We start from the raw sequence: 15366 nt of genomic DNA on the forward strand, positions 1-15366 counted from the left end.
TTGACCAAGCATCCAATGAATGTTGGATTAAACATACAACTAGGCTCATTGGCGATTAACTCTCTAGAGCAAGTATCCAAAAGGAAAGTTCCAGCACTTCAAAACTTTGAGATGAATCTTCCCTAGAAATATAATTGATTAGAGTTGACATGACCTTGAAAACAATCACATTGTACTCTAGAGAATCTTCTAACATGTGTCATAGGAGACAAATGTAATAAGAAGAAGGCTCCAGGGATTCAAAACCCTAAAGTTTCACTATAAAAGGCTGACTACCGATCAATATCAAGTACACATAATTTTAACATGACACCTCACACTTACGATTGTCTTTAACTTGAACGTCAGAGTTTTTGCAGGTACACCTCCACCGTCAAACTAAAGTTAGAAGATCGTGTACAAATTTTTTATTAAATCCTCAATCACCAAAAATTATATTTCTAATAATATAATCTAATTTCATCCATCTACCCCTTCTTCTCTAGTTACATCTTGAAAGCCTCAAGTAAATCCCCCAATTGATCCAAACTTGAAGTTGAAGCTATAGTTTTAGCCTCATCAACAATTCTCATTATCTCCTCTACACTTTGAAGACAAGTGATTGAATTTTCTTTTATGTAGTCGACATCTTCACCCTCTTTTGTGGATTCCTCTGGCAACTTCTCTAAAAACCATGGGTGAGACTTAATTTCCCTCATGCTGATTCTCTACAATTAAATTATCACATAGTTTAATACATATAGCAACTAATTAATTAAATAAAACAAGAAAAGAGATGTTAGGATATTATATGCATACTTTCATTGGATTTGCAACAAAAATGCGAGATAATAAATTTCTACAATCTTGAGACATGTGAATGGTGTCTGGAATCTTGTATTGAGCAAGTATAATTTGCTGCAAAATAAATTATATGGTTAACTAGAATAAACATGTGTTAAATAATCTATTTACTAAGGTTGAAAAAAAAGAAAATAAAAATTCATTACATTCATTATTTTCTTGAGATTGTGGAGATCTTTTTGGTCCCCAAATGGAAATTCTCCCACTAACATTATGTAAAGTATCACTCCACATGACCATACATCTGCTAACTGAGATAAAATATGTATAAGTAAAAGATATCAATACTACAAAGTTAAATATATATATATATATATATATATATATATATATATATATATATATATATATATATATATATATATATATATATATGAGGAGGGATATATTTACTCCAAGAGTAAGTTTAGAAGACTTACTCCAAATCTTAACCATTGATTTTCATTAATCTAACGGTTTTAATTGATGATTTAATCTAATTATTTTTGGAAATATTTTTCTACATAAAAAATTAATTACAGCCGTTAGATTAATGATAATCAATGGTTAAGATTTGGAGTAAGTGTTTAACACTTACTCTTGAAGTAAATATATCCCTCCTATATATATATATATATATATATATATATATATATATATATATATATATATATATATATATATATATATATATATATATATATATATATATATATATATATATATATATATATATATATATATATAGGCAAAATACCCTTTTTGGTCCCCTATGTTAACCTCGGGGTTCATTTTGGTCCCTTAACTTCAAAAAGTGTCATATTGGTCCCTTAACTCTTCAAAAGGTGTCATTTTAGTCCTTTTTGTCACATTAGCGACTGATTTAGCGACCGATTTTTGAGTTTTTTCCGTCGCTAATGTGACAAAAAAGACTAAAATGACACCTTTTGAAGAATTAAGGGACCAATATGACACTTTTTGAAGTTAAGGGACCAAAATGAACCCCGAAGTTAACATAAGGGACCAAAAAGAGTATTTTGCCTATATATATATATATATATATATATATATATATATATATATATATATATATATATATATATATATATTGCTATTATTGATTAATAATTACCTTTCCATCATATTCTTTACGAGAAAAAATCTCTGGTGCAATATAGGATGGAGTTCCAATCATGGATTTGGGTCTTGAATGAAGTAGATATGACTGAAATTAAACTTGTTAAAAACATTTAATATTTCTATGTTTTTATAAGAAAGCATTCAACATATAAAAAAAAACATATGATATATGTTTATTGAACCTTAGAATAGCCAAAATCACAAATTTTAATAAGCTTTCCATTTAATAAAGTGTTCTCCAACTTCAAGTCTCTGTGACATATTTCCTATAAAATAAAAAAGAAATACTATTATATCTACACTTATATAATGAAGCAAACAAATCATTTATTGATACAAAAATATTTAATTTACCATGTCATGACAATGACTAGCCCCTGAAATGAGTTGTTGGAAGAAATGGCGAGCCTAAAATATGTGCAAAAATGAATAAGTTATACTAAAGCATTTGTGTTATGAAACAATGTGAAAAGAAATGAGAGAAATATTGTAATATAAATAAGAGAATTCCTTTAAATGAAAGGTGTGAATGAGAGAGCAAAATACAACCTCGTCTTCATTTAATTTCCCATGACTGGAAACATAATCAAATAGATCTCCATTAGTTGCATACTCCATAACTATTGCAATATCTCTTGGAGTCAAGAACACCTACAATATTCATATTTCATACTAAACAATTGAAATTTAAATATTTAACAAATTCAAAATATTTTACAAAATATCTATTGGAGTCAAGAACACCTACAATATTCACATTTCATATTAAACAGTTGAAATTCAAATATTTAACAAATTTGAAATATTTTACAAAATATTTAACAAATTTAACATTTTATAGTTATCAAAGTAATCTTAACAATTTCAGAGTTTTAAAATTTGAGTGACAAAATGAATCAAGTCCGCCAAACAAATCTATTTAACCTGTTATTTTTGGTAGATCAAGATAATAATATTGTAGGCATATTATATTAAAATAATAATACAAGTGTGAATAAGTGGGAAAATAGTCTCACGTTAGATAGAAATATACTGACTTAAGTATTTATAAGTGGGAGAACTCACTCAGCTATCATCTTAAAATTTTAGGTGAATAAATGACGCGTCTCTCTTAAAGGTACATAATTCTCAACTTTGAATCAATACTCCTAGAAACTCCCCCAACATATTATGTTTTATGGGTAGGAGGGTCCACTTCGTCCAACTTCATTTTTTTTTGTTAGATTCACTTAAAATTTTCAATCCCCTTTCTATTTTGTCCACCCGTTATTTTATCTGTTGCACCACTCTACATTGTTTTTTAAAGAATTTTACTTAAACATATTTAAACGAAACAAACATGTCCGTTTATTATATTTATTTAAATGGGACCAACATGTTCGTTTATCACCTCTAGTTAAAATGATTGCTTCTTAAAACTATTTTTTTCTTTGAAAAAATCCTTAAAAAAAGCTAATTTCTTGCAGTGTTGAACAATTCATGTGAGAATTGGTTAAACTTATTTAATAATAAATAAGGATCGTAATGGATATGGTACTATAGTATTTGTCTTCATATTCATAGTTTGAAAAAAATCAACGTACTTGAGCTCATACCCGCGTGGACATTAATTTTTATACTCATACTCGTACTATATAGGTACTTAAATACTCGTACCCGTATTTCTAATAAAAACAATTGATTAATTATAATTTATCATGTAATTTTAAATTTTCAATAACACTAAAAGAAATTCAAAGATGTTTTTGTTGAGTTAAGAAATAAACAATCATTTATATAAAAATGCATACAAATTTAATAGTGACGTATTTAATAAAATTGATAAATTAATTTGTGTATATAATAATAAAAATAAAAACACATAAATATGTATTATGCGAGTATGGGACATGATGGGTTACTAAGGTATCCTTACCAGCATTTATACCCGCTTATTTTAATGGATTGTCTATGTTCGAGTCCGTATCTATTGTATGAATTTTTACTCTATCTACCGTGAGTAAATTTTACGGATATCCACTAAAAATAAATCTAATTGAGATCCCAAATAATAGAAGACACATGTTTAAATTCCTTTAAAAAAAACTTATTTGTCTAAGCATGTCTAGTTTAAACTCTTTAAAAATTCTATTTGTTTAGTCATGTGTAATTAAATTCAAATATAATATTATATATGTAAAGAAAAAGTTTCTAGAAAAAGTAAAATAAAAATCTCATGTTTTTTAATATTCTATTAAGCTTTTTAGAAGCAAACTAGAATTTTTAGAAGACTATTAAGTCCCACTAAACTATACATAAAGTCAAGTACATACTTTAATTAAAACCTTTAATAGATAATATATCAGTTAAAACTTTAATTTTTTATCCATTAAAGACTAGTATTATTTATTGAAGAGTTCAAGATCATACCTCCTTGAACTGAATAATATTTGGATGACAAAGACTTCTATGATTTATAATTTCCCTTGCCACCCTTTCATCAACCTGTAATATATATATAAAATTTATACAAAAATTAAAAAATACAAAAAAAAAAAAAAAAAAAAAAAAACTAAACAAGATGAATCAATAACAAAAGTAAGAAACAATACCTTGTGGCCTCGTGAGATGTATTTGACTGCAAAAAGAGCTTTTGTTTCTTTGTTCCTAATAAGCTTCACAGCTGCATAATTTCCACATCCAATATCCTTCACTTCTTCATACTTTTCCATACCTTTTCTTCTTTTTGTTCTTCAAAACTTCACAATAACTTCAGTTGGTATAGACTGATTAATTCAACACAGATAACCAAACTGTGAAATAGTAAGTAATAGTACTAATTGCATTTATTGTATGTTTTGAAGTTAAGATATTTTGTCTTCAAAATAAGGTATTTGATGGAAATGACTTTTCAGGCATTCATTGGGGATTTGTTGAGGTTGTGTTTGTCTTTGTCAAGTTATGAGTGTGATTGAAGGCTATTGTTCATAATTGTGTTTAAAGTGTTTTAATATAAAAAATACAAAATTTTCGTTATATATATATATATATATATATATATATATATATATATATATATATATATATATATATATATATATATATATATATATATATATATATATATATATATATATATATATATATATATATATATATATATATATATATATATATAAACTAGGGGTGCTCGCGGTGCGGTTTGGGCGGTTTTGACGAAAAAAATCATCCGAACCGTAAGAGAAAAAATAGTGCGGTTTGGTTTGGTTCGGTTGGCTTTTAAAAAAAATCCGAACCAAACCAAACCAAACTAATGCGGTTTGGTTCGGTTCGGTTGGTTCGGTTTTTTACAAATATTTTATTGAGCCATACATACACATATAGATGATAACATAATTTTGTATTTATACATTCATACACTATCAAATAACAACAAAACTCGTCATATTTTGACAACAATTTTCCATTTAATATGTAAAAATTAAATTAGACAAAAGTGGAATATTAAACATAAAATAATAGCATAAAACAATATAAAAATTATTATAACGAAACAAAAAAATAGAAGAGACGAAAGATTAGTGAAAGTGAAAAAGAAGAAAAGTGTTGAGAGATTAGAGAAGAAGATATGCGATAAAAACGAAACTGAAATACGAAACATTTACATAAAAATGAGAAGGTGAAAAAGAAAGAATATAAGAGAGTAGAGATTATAGAAGAAGAGGGGAGATGTATGTGGCAAAGAAGATGTGATAATGTTATTAGAGATTTTAGAAGATCGGGACTGAAATTATATGTGTAAGGATGAGAAAATTGTTCGTAATCATAATGCTAATGTATAATAAGTTTAAGTTTGGGTTGGATGTGAGTTAGTAAAATTTAGGTTGTGACATAGTGCGGTTTGATTCGGTTTGGTTCGATTTACCAAATACAAACCGCAAACCGAACCAAACCGTGCGGTTTTGTAAAAACTGACCCAAACTAATCCGAACCAAATGTGGTTTTTTGCGGTTTCGGTTTGGTTTGGTTTGGTTTGCGGTTTTCTATTGGGTTGGTTTGGTTTTGATCACCCCTATATTTAAACAAGTGTTTAAGAATTATATATTAAATAAATAAATAAGTAAATTGTTTGTCTTTTGTTCTTATGTCTTCTTGTATAGCCCAAGTGTTGCATGATTTAAATAAAAAATTGTGTGGAAGTCTACTTACAAATTTTTGAACAAACCAACATTCAAGATATTGTTAGGATCGAGTAAAGGTTGCTGCAGAATGAAGATTTTGGAGAACAATTGTTTGGAGCTAGAAGATTCAAGGCGATTTCGAGTGAAGATTTTGTGATAATTCAAGTTGAATACTATGTACAAGTAAGAGGGTTTAGATAGAAGATTTTTTTTATATTTTTAGCATTATTTGAATATTGTGTTTGTACTAAACATCATATAATTTTTCACAAACTATATTGGAAGACTACAATTTTCTAAGGGAAACCATTGGAGAATGGAGTAGGTTTAGTGAGGACGATAGTCAAATCACTATAAATCTAGTGTACACTTATCCCTCTATCTCTCCCCTTTGAAAAGCTAAAAAACGATGGATCCCCAAGAGGGATCCTTGTCATCCTTAAAATAGTCAAAATGATGGATCTCGAAGAGGGATCCTTACCGCCCTTCGAGACGATATAAATGTCGGATCTTCAAGAGGGATCCTTATCTCCCTTAAGGGCGATCAAAATGCTAGACTCCAAGAGGGACCCTTACCTCCCTTGGAGGCAATATAAATGATGGATCTCCAAAAGGGATCCTTGATGCCCTTAGAGGCGATCAAAATGGTTGGAATACTTGGAATATTTGTCATTACAACATGTTAACAAAATAAAAACTACATCAAAATAACAACTAAAACTAGTGCTGAGATGGTTGTGTAAGTTTGGGGTGCTTGTGATGAGCTTCCAATCTCAATTGCACTTGTCTTTGGTTTCTTTTTTTGTCCATCCTTTATATTCTTCTTGTTATTTCTACCTTTTGAGACGACTTTGTCAGCAACCCTCTTTCCTTTATAACTTCTTTTATTGTGTCTCATTGGAACGGTAGATTATGTGTCTTAGAATATCTCCAAATTTCTTGGCCAACCATTTTGTTGTTGTTTTCCTATTATGTAGAGTTCTAGAACATGTGTGTTCATCAATTATACTCAGAACTTGCCAAAATTGGTTCCCTACCCTTTTACTAACTCTCATGTGAAACTTGCAACCTTCCATGCATTTTGCTACCATCCTCTTCCCATCATGTTCTTAAAGAAAACATTTTCTTTGTCTCCATAGCATAGTCCTTCAAGGCACCCCACCATCTATTTGTTGCTAAAAACCATACTTAGCTGAAACTTGAATGCCTCACCACTCTTATAAGCTGGAAACCTCTCATGTTCCTCATCATCTCCATTATCAGGAGGTGTAAGCAACACATCAGAATCATCATTATCATAATGCCCAACCTTATAAATATCATTTTCATATGGTAAGACAATTGTCCAATCCAAATCAGCAGACTCCTTAGTCCTTACTAATGTCATATTCAGTATCATTTAAACTGCCTAACTCACCATCAACTTCAACATAGTCATCGTCATCATCATCAAAATTCTTATTGACATCCCTTCCACTTTGAACACCAGTATCATCATGTTCATTCCCACCTTGAACTTCAGTATCAGCATGTTCATTCCCACCTTGAACTTCGGTATCAGCATGTCCACTTACAACTTCAACATCAGTATCATCATGTTCACTTACAACTTCAACATCAGTATCCTCATTATATTCATGTAATAATTCCGACTCATCTATAACTGCAGGATTACCAATTGAGTGCTCTATATACGCATCTAACAAGTCAAATCCTTTCACATCGTCAGTAAACTTAAGTACATCACCATCATAATTTAGGGGTCTAAGGCCAGGAGAAAAACTATACATTTCACATCCTTTCACATCGTCAATAAACCTAAGGACATCACCACATACATTTGATATCCTTATATCCCTAATTTCTTATCAAATCTTTCAGCTACAAATATGACAGATAATCCACATCCCAAGACCAATTCATTTCATACACTTCTTCATTAATGTACCATTTAACAAGATTCTGTACTAATTCTCCTCTATGATGAACTCTTAACCTAATGGATTGAGTCTGAGGTGGTAGGAATAACAAAGTAAATTTTAGAACTAAAATACATACATATCAAAACAATAAAACCCAAAAATTGAAACCCTAAATCCAGAAATTGAAATAATAAAACCCAAATATTTAACCTAAATTCAAAAATTGATTCATAACAATGAAATCTTAAACCCTAACAAACAAATTAACATTCACAAATAAACCCTAAATCCAAAAATTGAAACATACCTCATACAAAATTTCACATCCTCATACAATTTTAGTCTACCTTTTGTTTTTTTTAATTGCCAAGCACATAAAAATGAGGAGGGACAAAAAAAAAATCCTAAAAAATATATGACATAAAGGGACTAAAATGCTAAATATTTAAAAATAAGACTAAAAGTTAAAAAAAAAAATACAAAAAGTAGACTGAAATTATATTTAAGCTAATTTTTTATTTGTTAATATAAATTAGAAGGGCAAAACTAATTAATAAATTAGGATTTTTTTTTGTTGACAAATTTAATAAATTAAGATGAAAAGTGAAATTTATAAATTATTATTATCCGTAAGACCAAAACCACCCTTCATCGTTTCAGTCCAATGTAAATTGTAAACCTTCGTTTCATTCTTCAACAAACAACGTTAATTACTATTATAGTCCTTCTTCTGTTGTTCTCGAGTTTCTTCTCTTTCTCGGAACGCTTTTGCGTTGGATTCTCACCGTCATGTCCTTCCAATTCCGATCCATCATCTTCCTTTTCTTCGCTCTCTTCATTTCTTCATCCTTCGCTTCCGAGTCAGATCACAAGGTAACCCCTTTCCGATCTCACGATTCGATCTGCTTTTTTCCTTGCGGAATTGCGATTTGGATCTGCCCAATGTTTGCATTTTTAGCTGCTGTTAACGCTGAATTTTGATATGTTAGCTTTGGATTTTTGGTTTGGGGTTGGTTTTGTGAATGTGATTGTTGTGTAGTTTGTTCTTAAGGGTTGGATCTTGGCTGGGTTTTTGTTTTGGGATTGTGTAATGTAGGTGTTGTACTGTTCAATGGTTGACATTATTTTTAATTTTGGGTATTAGATTTGATAATTTAGCTTCTTGTTGACTATTTAGGTTTATTATTATTTAGTGATCTTGGATCATTTCTTTCTCTTTTTAACTTCCTAGTGTATTTTGAAAGACCTACCAGTGTTATATTATGGAGTCGCGGGGTGAGGTTAACGGGTCTGGTTATTAGGCTTTGATATTTAGCTTTCTGGTTCATGCGTCGACTCAATTGTTGTGGAATTCAATACGTGGTTGTTTTGTTACTTTCTTCAATAATGAGATTGGCAATTGTTGGTCCTCTATGCTGCCTGTTGGCAATATTGAAAAATTTCAAATGGGAAAGATTGATTTGAAAAAAATTGAATATGTGGGATTATCTTTGCATCCGGTGATTGGATATCAAGTTCTTCCTTTTCATGGTTTTTATATCTTGGATTAGTATGGTTGACTTTGATACGTACTTTTTTTCACCCAAGGAAAAAGTTGTAACTTGTAAGCCAGCCCCTATATTTGTTATCTCACAGCCTTTTCTCTGCTGAGCTAGTGAAACTGATTGATGCATTGGTAGCTTTGTCTTCTGTTTTTTTAAAAGATGTATTTAATTTCATTGCAGTATCAACGAGATGACCAAGTTAACCTTTGGGTGAACAAAGTTGGTCCCTATAACAATCCACAAGAAACATACAACTATTACAGTCTCCCATTTTGCCATCCATCTAGTACTTCTACCGCTGCACACAAATGGGGTGGTCTTGGTGAGGTCCTTGGTGGCAATGAACTCATCGATAGCCAAATTGATATAAAGTTCCTAAGTATGAATACTGCTCTTGTACTATTTATTTCACAGAAGAGCTGTTAACACACAAACCAGCTTTAATGAATACTCTTTTTTTCAGAAAATGTGGATAAGACTGTCTTTTGCCAGATAGAACTTGAGGATGCAAAGGTTAAACAGTTCAAGGATGCAATAGAGAATAATTACTGGTTTGAATTTTTCATGGGTATGTTTTGTATTTTCTTGCAGTTGTTATTCTGAGAAATTTTATAATGATTGTATTTTAAACAAATGTTGAAAGCTTGATTAAAAGAAATGTTGAAAGCTAGCATAGAAAATTTCTTTTGCCGGTAAACTGTGAAGGATAATAGTAACAAAGCAAAATTTACAGAAGGGGACAGAAAACACTTAAAGCAGAAACACCCATTTGAGGGAAAGAGCATACAAAGCATTGATATAAATGTATAAAATAGTGTTTCCATTTATTCATAAAAAAGGCACATTCTTTGATGCCAGAATGCATTTTCCTTAATATCTAGCCTATTGACTGTTAGGATCCTTGAAGAATGTTAAAGTATACGTAAAATCCTTAGCAAAAATTTCTACAAACCTACTTGAATACAAACTATAGAGGTCGATGAAAATAATTTTTCCATTCAGTAGACACGGCCCCTTGGCGTCTTCGCGATCCAATTGAATGAATTATTTTACAACCTTAGAATCAACATCAGGGAGATCTCACTAGAAGAGGCAGTAGTTATAGGTCATGAAATCTTCTAATCAAGCCAAGAGAAGACTAGAAAAACATGAAGTAGTTTTGACTTGAGAGTCAGTTTCAAGACTTATGGGAACAGAGGATTTATGATTTTTTTCTTTGTTTCATTGGCTTTTTGACTGCTTTTGATTAATAATAGGACATTATGATGTTACTTGATTCATGTAGCCATGAAGTGGTCTTGACTTGAGAATCCCGAAAATAGTAACACCCAGGCTCAGATCTCTTCAGTTATCATGTCTAGGCCTCTGGAGCAAGACAGTCACTACCTGGATATGAGACTGGGTATCACTATCTCATTCAAGCACACTGATAGCTTACTGTTGATAACGATGCCAATGATTGTCAAAGAAGTATGAAATTACGCTGACAGCTTATTATCTACATGATGTCATTTATCCATATAGTTTTGAGAGAGAGAAGTTTATAGTTACAGAATCTTTATGTGAATTTGTTTCTTAACTGTTCTAGAATGCCTCAGTGAGTGTTAGTATTCAGTATTATAACCTCTAGAACTGACAAGTATGAATTTAAGAATTCTGTGTGAAGTCATTTGCTAAAGCATTTTCAAGTTTAATAACTGAGTGTTTGGTAATGGAATTGATGTTATATTTTCTTGGTTGTCATAATATTATGAATGAGGGGGTTTTCTGCTGGTTGATCCTCATTCTTGTTTTAAATTTAATAATTTGTTGTTTTTGTTTCCTTTTTTGCCGAATAACTCACGTGTTTTTTTGTTATTTCCTTTGGTCTGCTCTACAATGGGGTAAATACAAAATCAGATGATCTGCCTTTGTGGGGTATGCCTAAAACTGCCTTTTTTGCCTCTTTCTCTTTATTTGGCATGATACTGTATTTCATTTGTTCATCATCAAGTTTCTTTTTTCATGTTTAAGGATATGTTGGTGAGCTACATCCCGATAAGAAAAGTGATAATGGCAAGCATGTTCTTTACACACACAAGAATATTATTGTTAAATACAATAACGATCAGGTCAGAAGTTATTTACATATCTTATCCTGTCTTATAATGGGTATTGAGATCTATGAAGTTTCATATTTAGGTCTCTCTCCTTGCAGATCATTCATGTAAATCTCACTCAAGATATCCCAAAGCCTTTGGAGGCAGGGAAACATTTGGATTTGACATATTCTGTCAAATGGGTCCCTACTAATATCACTTTTGGACGCCGCTTTGATGTCTACCTTGACTATCCTTTCTTTGAGCATCAGGTACAGCATTTTTTAAAATATGGAAATATTTATTTTAGGGTAATTGCTGCATGTTTATCAAATTGGTCCTGCCTAAGCTCTCTGACTGAGTTTTGCTCCTCCTTTTCTGTCTCATAGATTCATTGGTTCTCCATTTTCAACTCTTTCATGATGGTCATCTTCCTTACTGGATTGGTATCAATGATATTAATGCGAACTCTAAGAAATGACTATGCAAAATATGCTCGGGAAGATGATGATTTGGAATCTCTGGTGATGGTTTTATAAATTTTATCTGTTCTTATTTATGGAATATGAACTCTTTTTTCCCAGGAAACTATTTCTAATCATCAATTTTGGTCATTGCTTACATGCTTACAGGAGAGAGACGTTAGTGAAGAATCTGGCTGGAAACTTGTGCACGGTGATGTTTTCCGGCCTCCTCGCTATTTAGTTATTCTTTCAGCTGTTGTTGGCACAGGTGCTCAGCTAGCATTGCTGGTTTTTATTGTCATCTTGCTGGCTATTATTGGGATGTTGTATGTCGGGTATGTGCATAACCTTCATAATGGTTTTTATTATCAAGCAGGACTTGCATATCTCAGTCATTTATGTGCTGTTCTAGTTTTTTGAAATGGACTTTATAATGTTTGTCCGGTGCTTTTCATTCACTTTCAGCTAATATCATCTTAATTGTGTGTCTCAGGCGAGGAGCAATTGTCACAACCTTCATTGTTTGTTATGCCCTCACATCATTCATTTCTGGTTATGTGAGTGGGGGAATGTACTCACGGAATGGGGGTAGGAATCTCATTGACGTTTTTTTCTTGTGTGGCTTTGTATCAGTCCTCTCTGTGGTTTTGAATGACTAACTATTTTGATTTGTTTGTTAGGCAAAAGCTGGATTAAGTCCATGATCCTTACAGCTTCTTTGTTCCCATTCACATGCTTTGAAATTGGATTTGTCCTAAATACTATTGCTATATTCTATGGGTCTCTAGCCGCCATTCCATTTGGCACAATGGTGGTTGTTTTTGTCATTTGGGGTTTCATCTCTTTTCCTCTAGCACTGCTTGGCACAGTTGTTGGAAGAAACTGGAGTGGTGCTCCAAATAATCCATGTCGTGTAAAAACTATCCCTCGTCCCATTCCTGAGAAGAAGTGGTACCTCACACCTTCCGTGGTTTCTCTGATGGGAGGACTATTACCCTTTGGCAGTATATTTATTGAAATGTATTTTGTATTTACTTCCTTCTGGAATTACAAGGTGAACTTCAACACTACGACTTGTGTTTTAATTAAAAAGCTCCTGTTATTTGTTGGCTTATATATTTTTTCCTCCTTTGTGACAAACAGGTGTACTACGTGTATGGCTTTATGCTACTGGTTTTTCTGATTCTCACCATCGTAACTGTTTGTGTGACAATTGTCGGGACATACTTTTTGTTAAATGCCGAGAACTACCACTGGCAATGGACTTCTTTCTTTTCAGCTGCCTCAACATCAGTTTATGTGTATCTGTACTCAATATATTATTACTACGTGAAGACAAAGATGTCAGGGTTCTTCCAAACCAGCTTCTATTTTGGATACACTTTGATGTTTTCCCTTGGACTTGGAATTCTATGCGGTAAGTCTCCAGTTTCATTTTAGATTTTCATCCTGCAGATGTGATGTGATGTCTCATCATCTGCGAAATAAATGCCTTTGCTTTTATCACCTGAACTGAGTTGAACGTTTTTCTTCTAACGTGCAGGAGCTGTAGGTTTTCTTGGTTCAAATTTGTTTGTGAGGAGGATCTACAGAAACATTAAGTGCGATTAGGTTTTTCTGAGTTAGACCTGAGCACTTCCAGAGGTTTGTTGCCGGAGACAATAAATTCTTGGATGAAGCCTCTGGTCATTGTGGGGGAACCTTACGAAGTTACAGGGTAGAAGAATCACAGGGTTTTGAGGATGAGGGTGTATTCTTTTTCTACATTGGGGAAGCCCCGAGGTCTTTTCCCCGGCTGTATAAGACTGTCTTTATAATTTTAGAGTTAGTACTATATCCGACTCTCGTTACTGTTTCATCCCTTTATAAATTAGGGCCCCCATTGAAGGACTTGTGTCTTATTCCCCAACATGGTTTAAAGTTTCAATTATCCAATGTAATGTAAAGAGGGGAAGAAGTCTGAAAAATGAATTTTGTATGAAGATCTGAATATCATTCTTATATGCTTCCTTCAAGTTTAAATTTCAAATATTGCCTGCATCGAATTTAATTTACATTCGGCCGAGTAATGTTTTCAATGTCACACCCTTCAGAATATCCCTTAAAAATATAAACATCACAAATATTCAATGGAAGCTCCTCTGTTTTAGAATTATTTTGTTGTATACATGCAATGTGCTTAAAATAAATATTATTTATAAAATGAGCCAGAAATTTAATTCAAATTTTGTATGTGATAAATTTGGTTGGCTCTGGAAACTGTGGAAGAAGATTGTGTTTGTGCCTACCACAATCGCCATCAACCAATGGTAATAAGTAGAGATAACAAACCAACTAATGAAATGCTGACACGTGGCGGATAGGATACCATGTTATATGCTGTGAACATACTATCATTAATATAAACAACTCCTATCCTCTGCTTTGGCTTATCTTTTCTCTTGTTTCATCTACTACACACTTTTGCACCACCACTAAAGTCATGGCCACCACCACAGCAGCTCTCTCAGGAACCATGGCGAGCGCCTCTTTCATCCGGAGGCAGCCGATGAACACAAGCTTAACAGCATTCCCTAACGCGGGTCAGGCTCTATTCGGTTTGAAAGCCGGACGTGGAAGCCGTATCATTGCCATGGCCAGTTACAACATCAAGCTCATCACCCCTGAAGGAACGAAAGAATTTTCCTGCCCAGATGATGCGTATATTCTTGACGTGGCTGAGGAAGAAGGCATCGATCTTCCTTACTCGTGCAGGGCCGGTGCTTGTTCTTCGTGTGCTGGAAAAGTTACAGAAGGACAAGTGGACAATTCAGATAATAGCTTCCTTGATGATGATCAGTTAGCAGCTGGGTTTGTTCTCACATGTGTTGCTTACCCTCGTTCCGACCTTGTTATTGAGACACACAAGGAGGACGAACTTGTTTCTTAAACATGACATTTATGTGTGTTTTTTTTCTTATAAATTAATGTTGTTGGGATTGCTACTAGGGTTAACTCTATCTAGCTGTTCTATGTTCTGTTTTGATTTTGTTTCCGTTTTTGTGAAGAATGAGTTAATTACACTGATGATTTACTTCTTCAATCTGCAGTAGTATAATAGTTCAGTAGTTGTTGTTTTATTCTCTTTTGCTTTTCTTACTCTTTCTCTTATTTAAAAATCATTATAAACTTAACTTTGACAAAACAAACCGTTGTGGTAAAAATTTAATATACCGTTACCTCGCGTATTAGATTTT

At 32.3% G+C, this 15366-nt stretch overlaps 3 protein-coding genes across 3 annotated transcripts; 2 read left to right on the plus strand and 1 right to left on the minus strand.

Annotated features, from left to right (window-relative positions):
* Positions 1-299: 299 nt before the first annotated feature.
* On the minus strand, positions 300-4909 carry LOC131603300 (serine/threonine-protein kinase SAPK7-like). The gene is made up of 9 exons (XM_058875602.1): positions 4554-4909; positions 4372-4446; positions 2512-2613; positions 2317-2370; positions 2145-2228; positions 1955-2047; positions 990-1094; positions 799-897; positions 300-707 (listed from the first exon to the last, which is right to left on the minus strand). Exons 1-9 carry the CDS (start codon positions 4671-4673, stop codon positions 486-488), a joined length of 954 nt encoding a protein of 317 aa, XP_058731585.1. The 5' UTR covers positions 4674-4909; the 3' UTR covers positions 300-485.
* A 3762-nt stretch (positions 4910-8671) lies between these two features.
* On the plus strand, positions 8672-14159 carry LOC131603302 (transmembrane 9 superfamily member 1-like). Its single transcript, XM_058875605.1, has 12 exons — positions 8672-8917; positions 9769-9967; positions 10052-10156; positions 11488-11505; positions 11602-11699; positions 11786-11938; positions 12056-12190; positions 12299-12465; positions 12624-12718; positions 12811-13184; positions 13274-13547; positions 13674-14159. Exons 1-12 carry the CDS (start codon positions 8834-8836, stop codon positions 13739-13741), a joined length of 1770 nt encoding a protein of 589 aa, XP_058731588.1. The 5' UTR covers positions 8672-8833; the 3' UTR covers positions 13742-14159.
* A 391-nt stretch (positions 14160-14550) lies between these two features.
* On the plus strand, positions 14551-15249 carry LOC131603303 (ferredoxin). Its single transcript, XM_058875606.1, has one exon. It carries the CDS (start codon positions 14613-14615, stop codon positions 15057-15059), a length of 447 nt encoding a protein of 148 aa, XP_058731589.1. The 5' UTR covers positions 14551-14612; the 3' UTR covers positions 15060-15249.
* Positions 15250-15366: the final 117 nt, after the last annotated feature.

The sequence above is a fragment of the Vicia villosa genome, linkage group LG5 (assembly GCF_029867415.1).
Source record: "Vicia villosa cultivar HV-30 ecotype Madison, WI linkage group LG5, Vvil1.0, whole genome shotgun sequence".
NCBI lineage: Eukaryota > Viridiplantae > Streptophyta > Magnoliopsida > Fabales > Fabaceae > Vicia > Vicia villosa.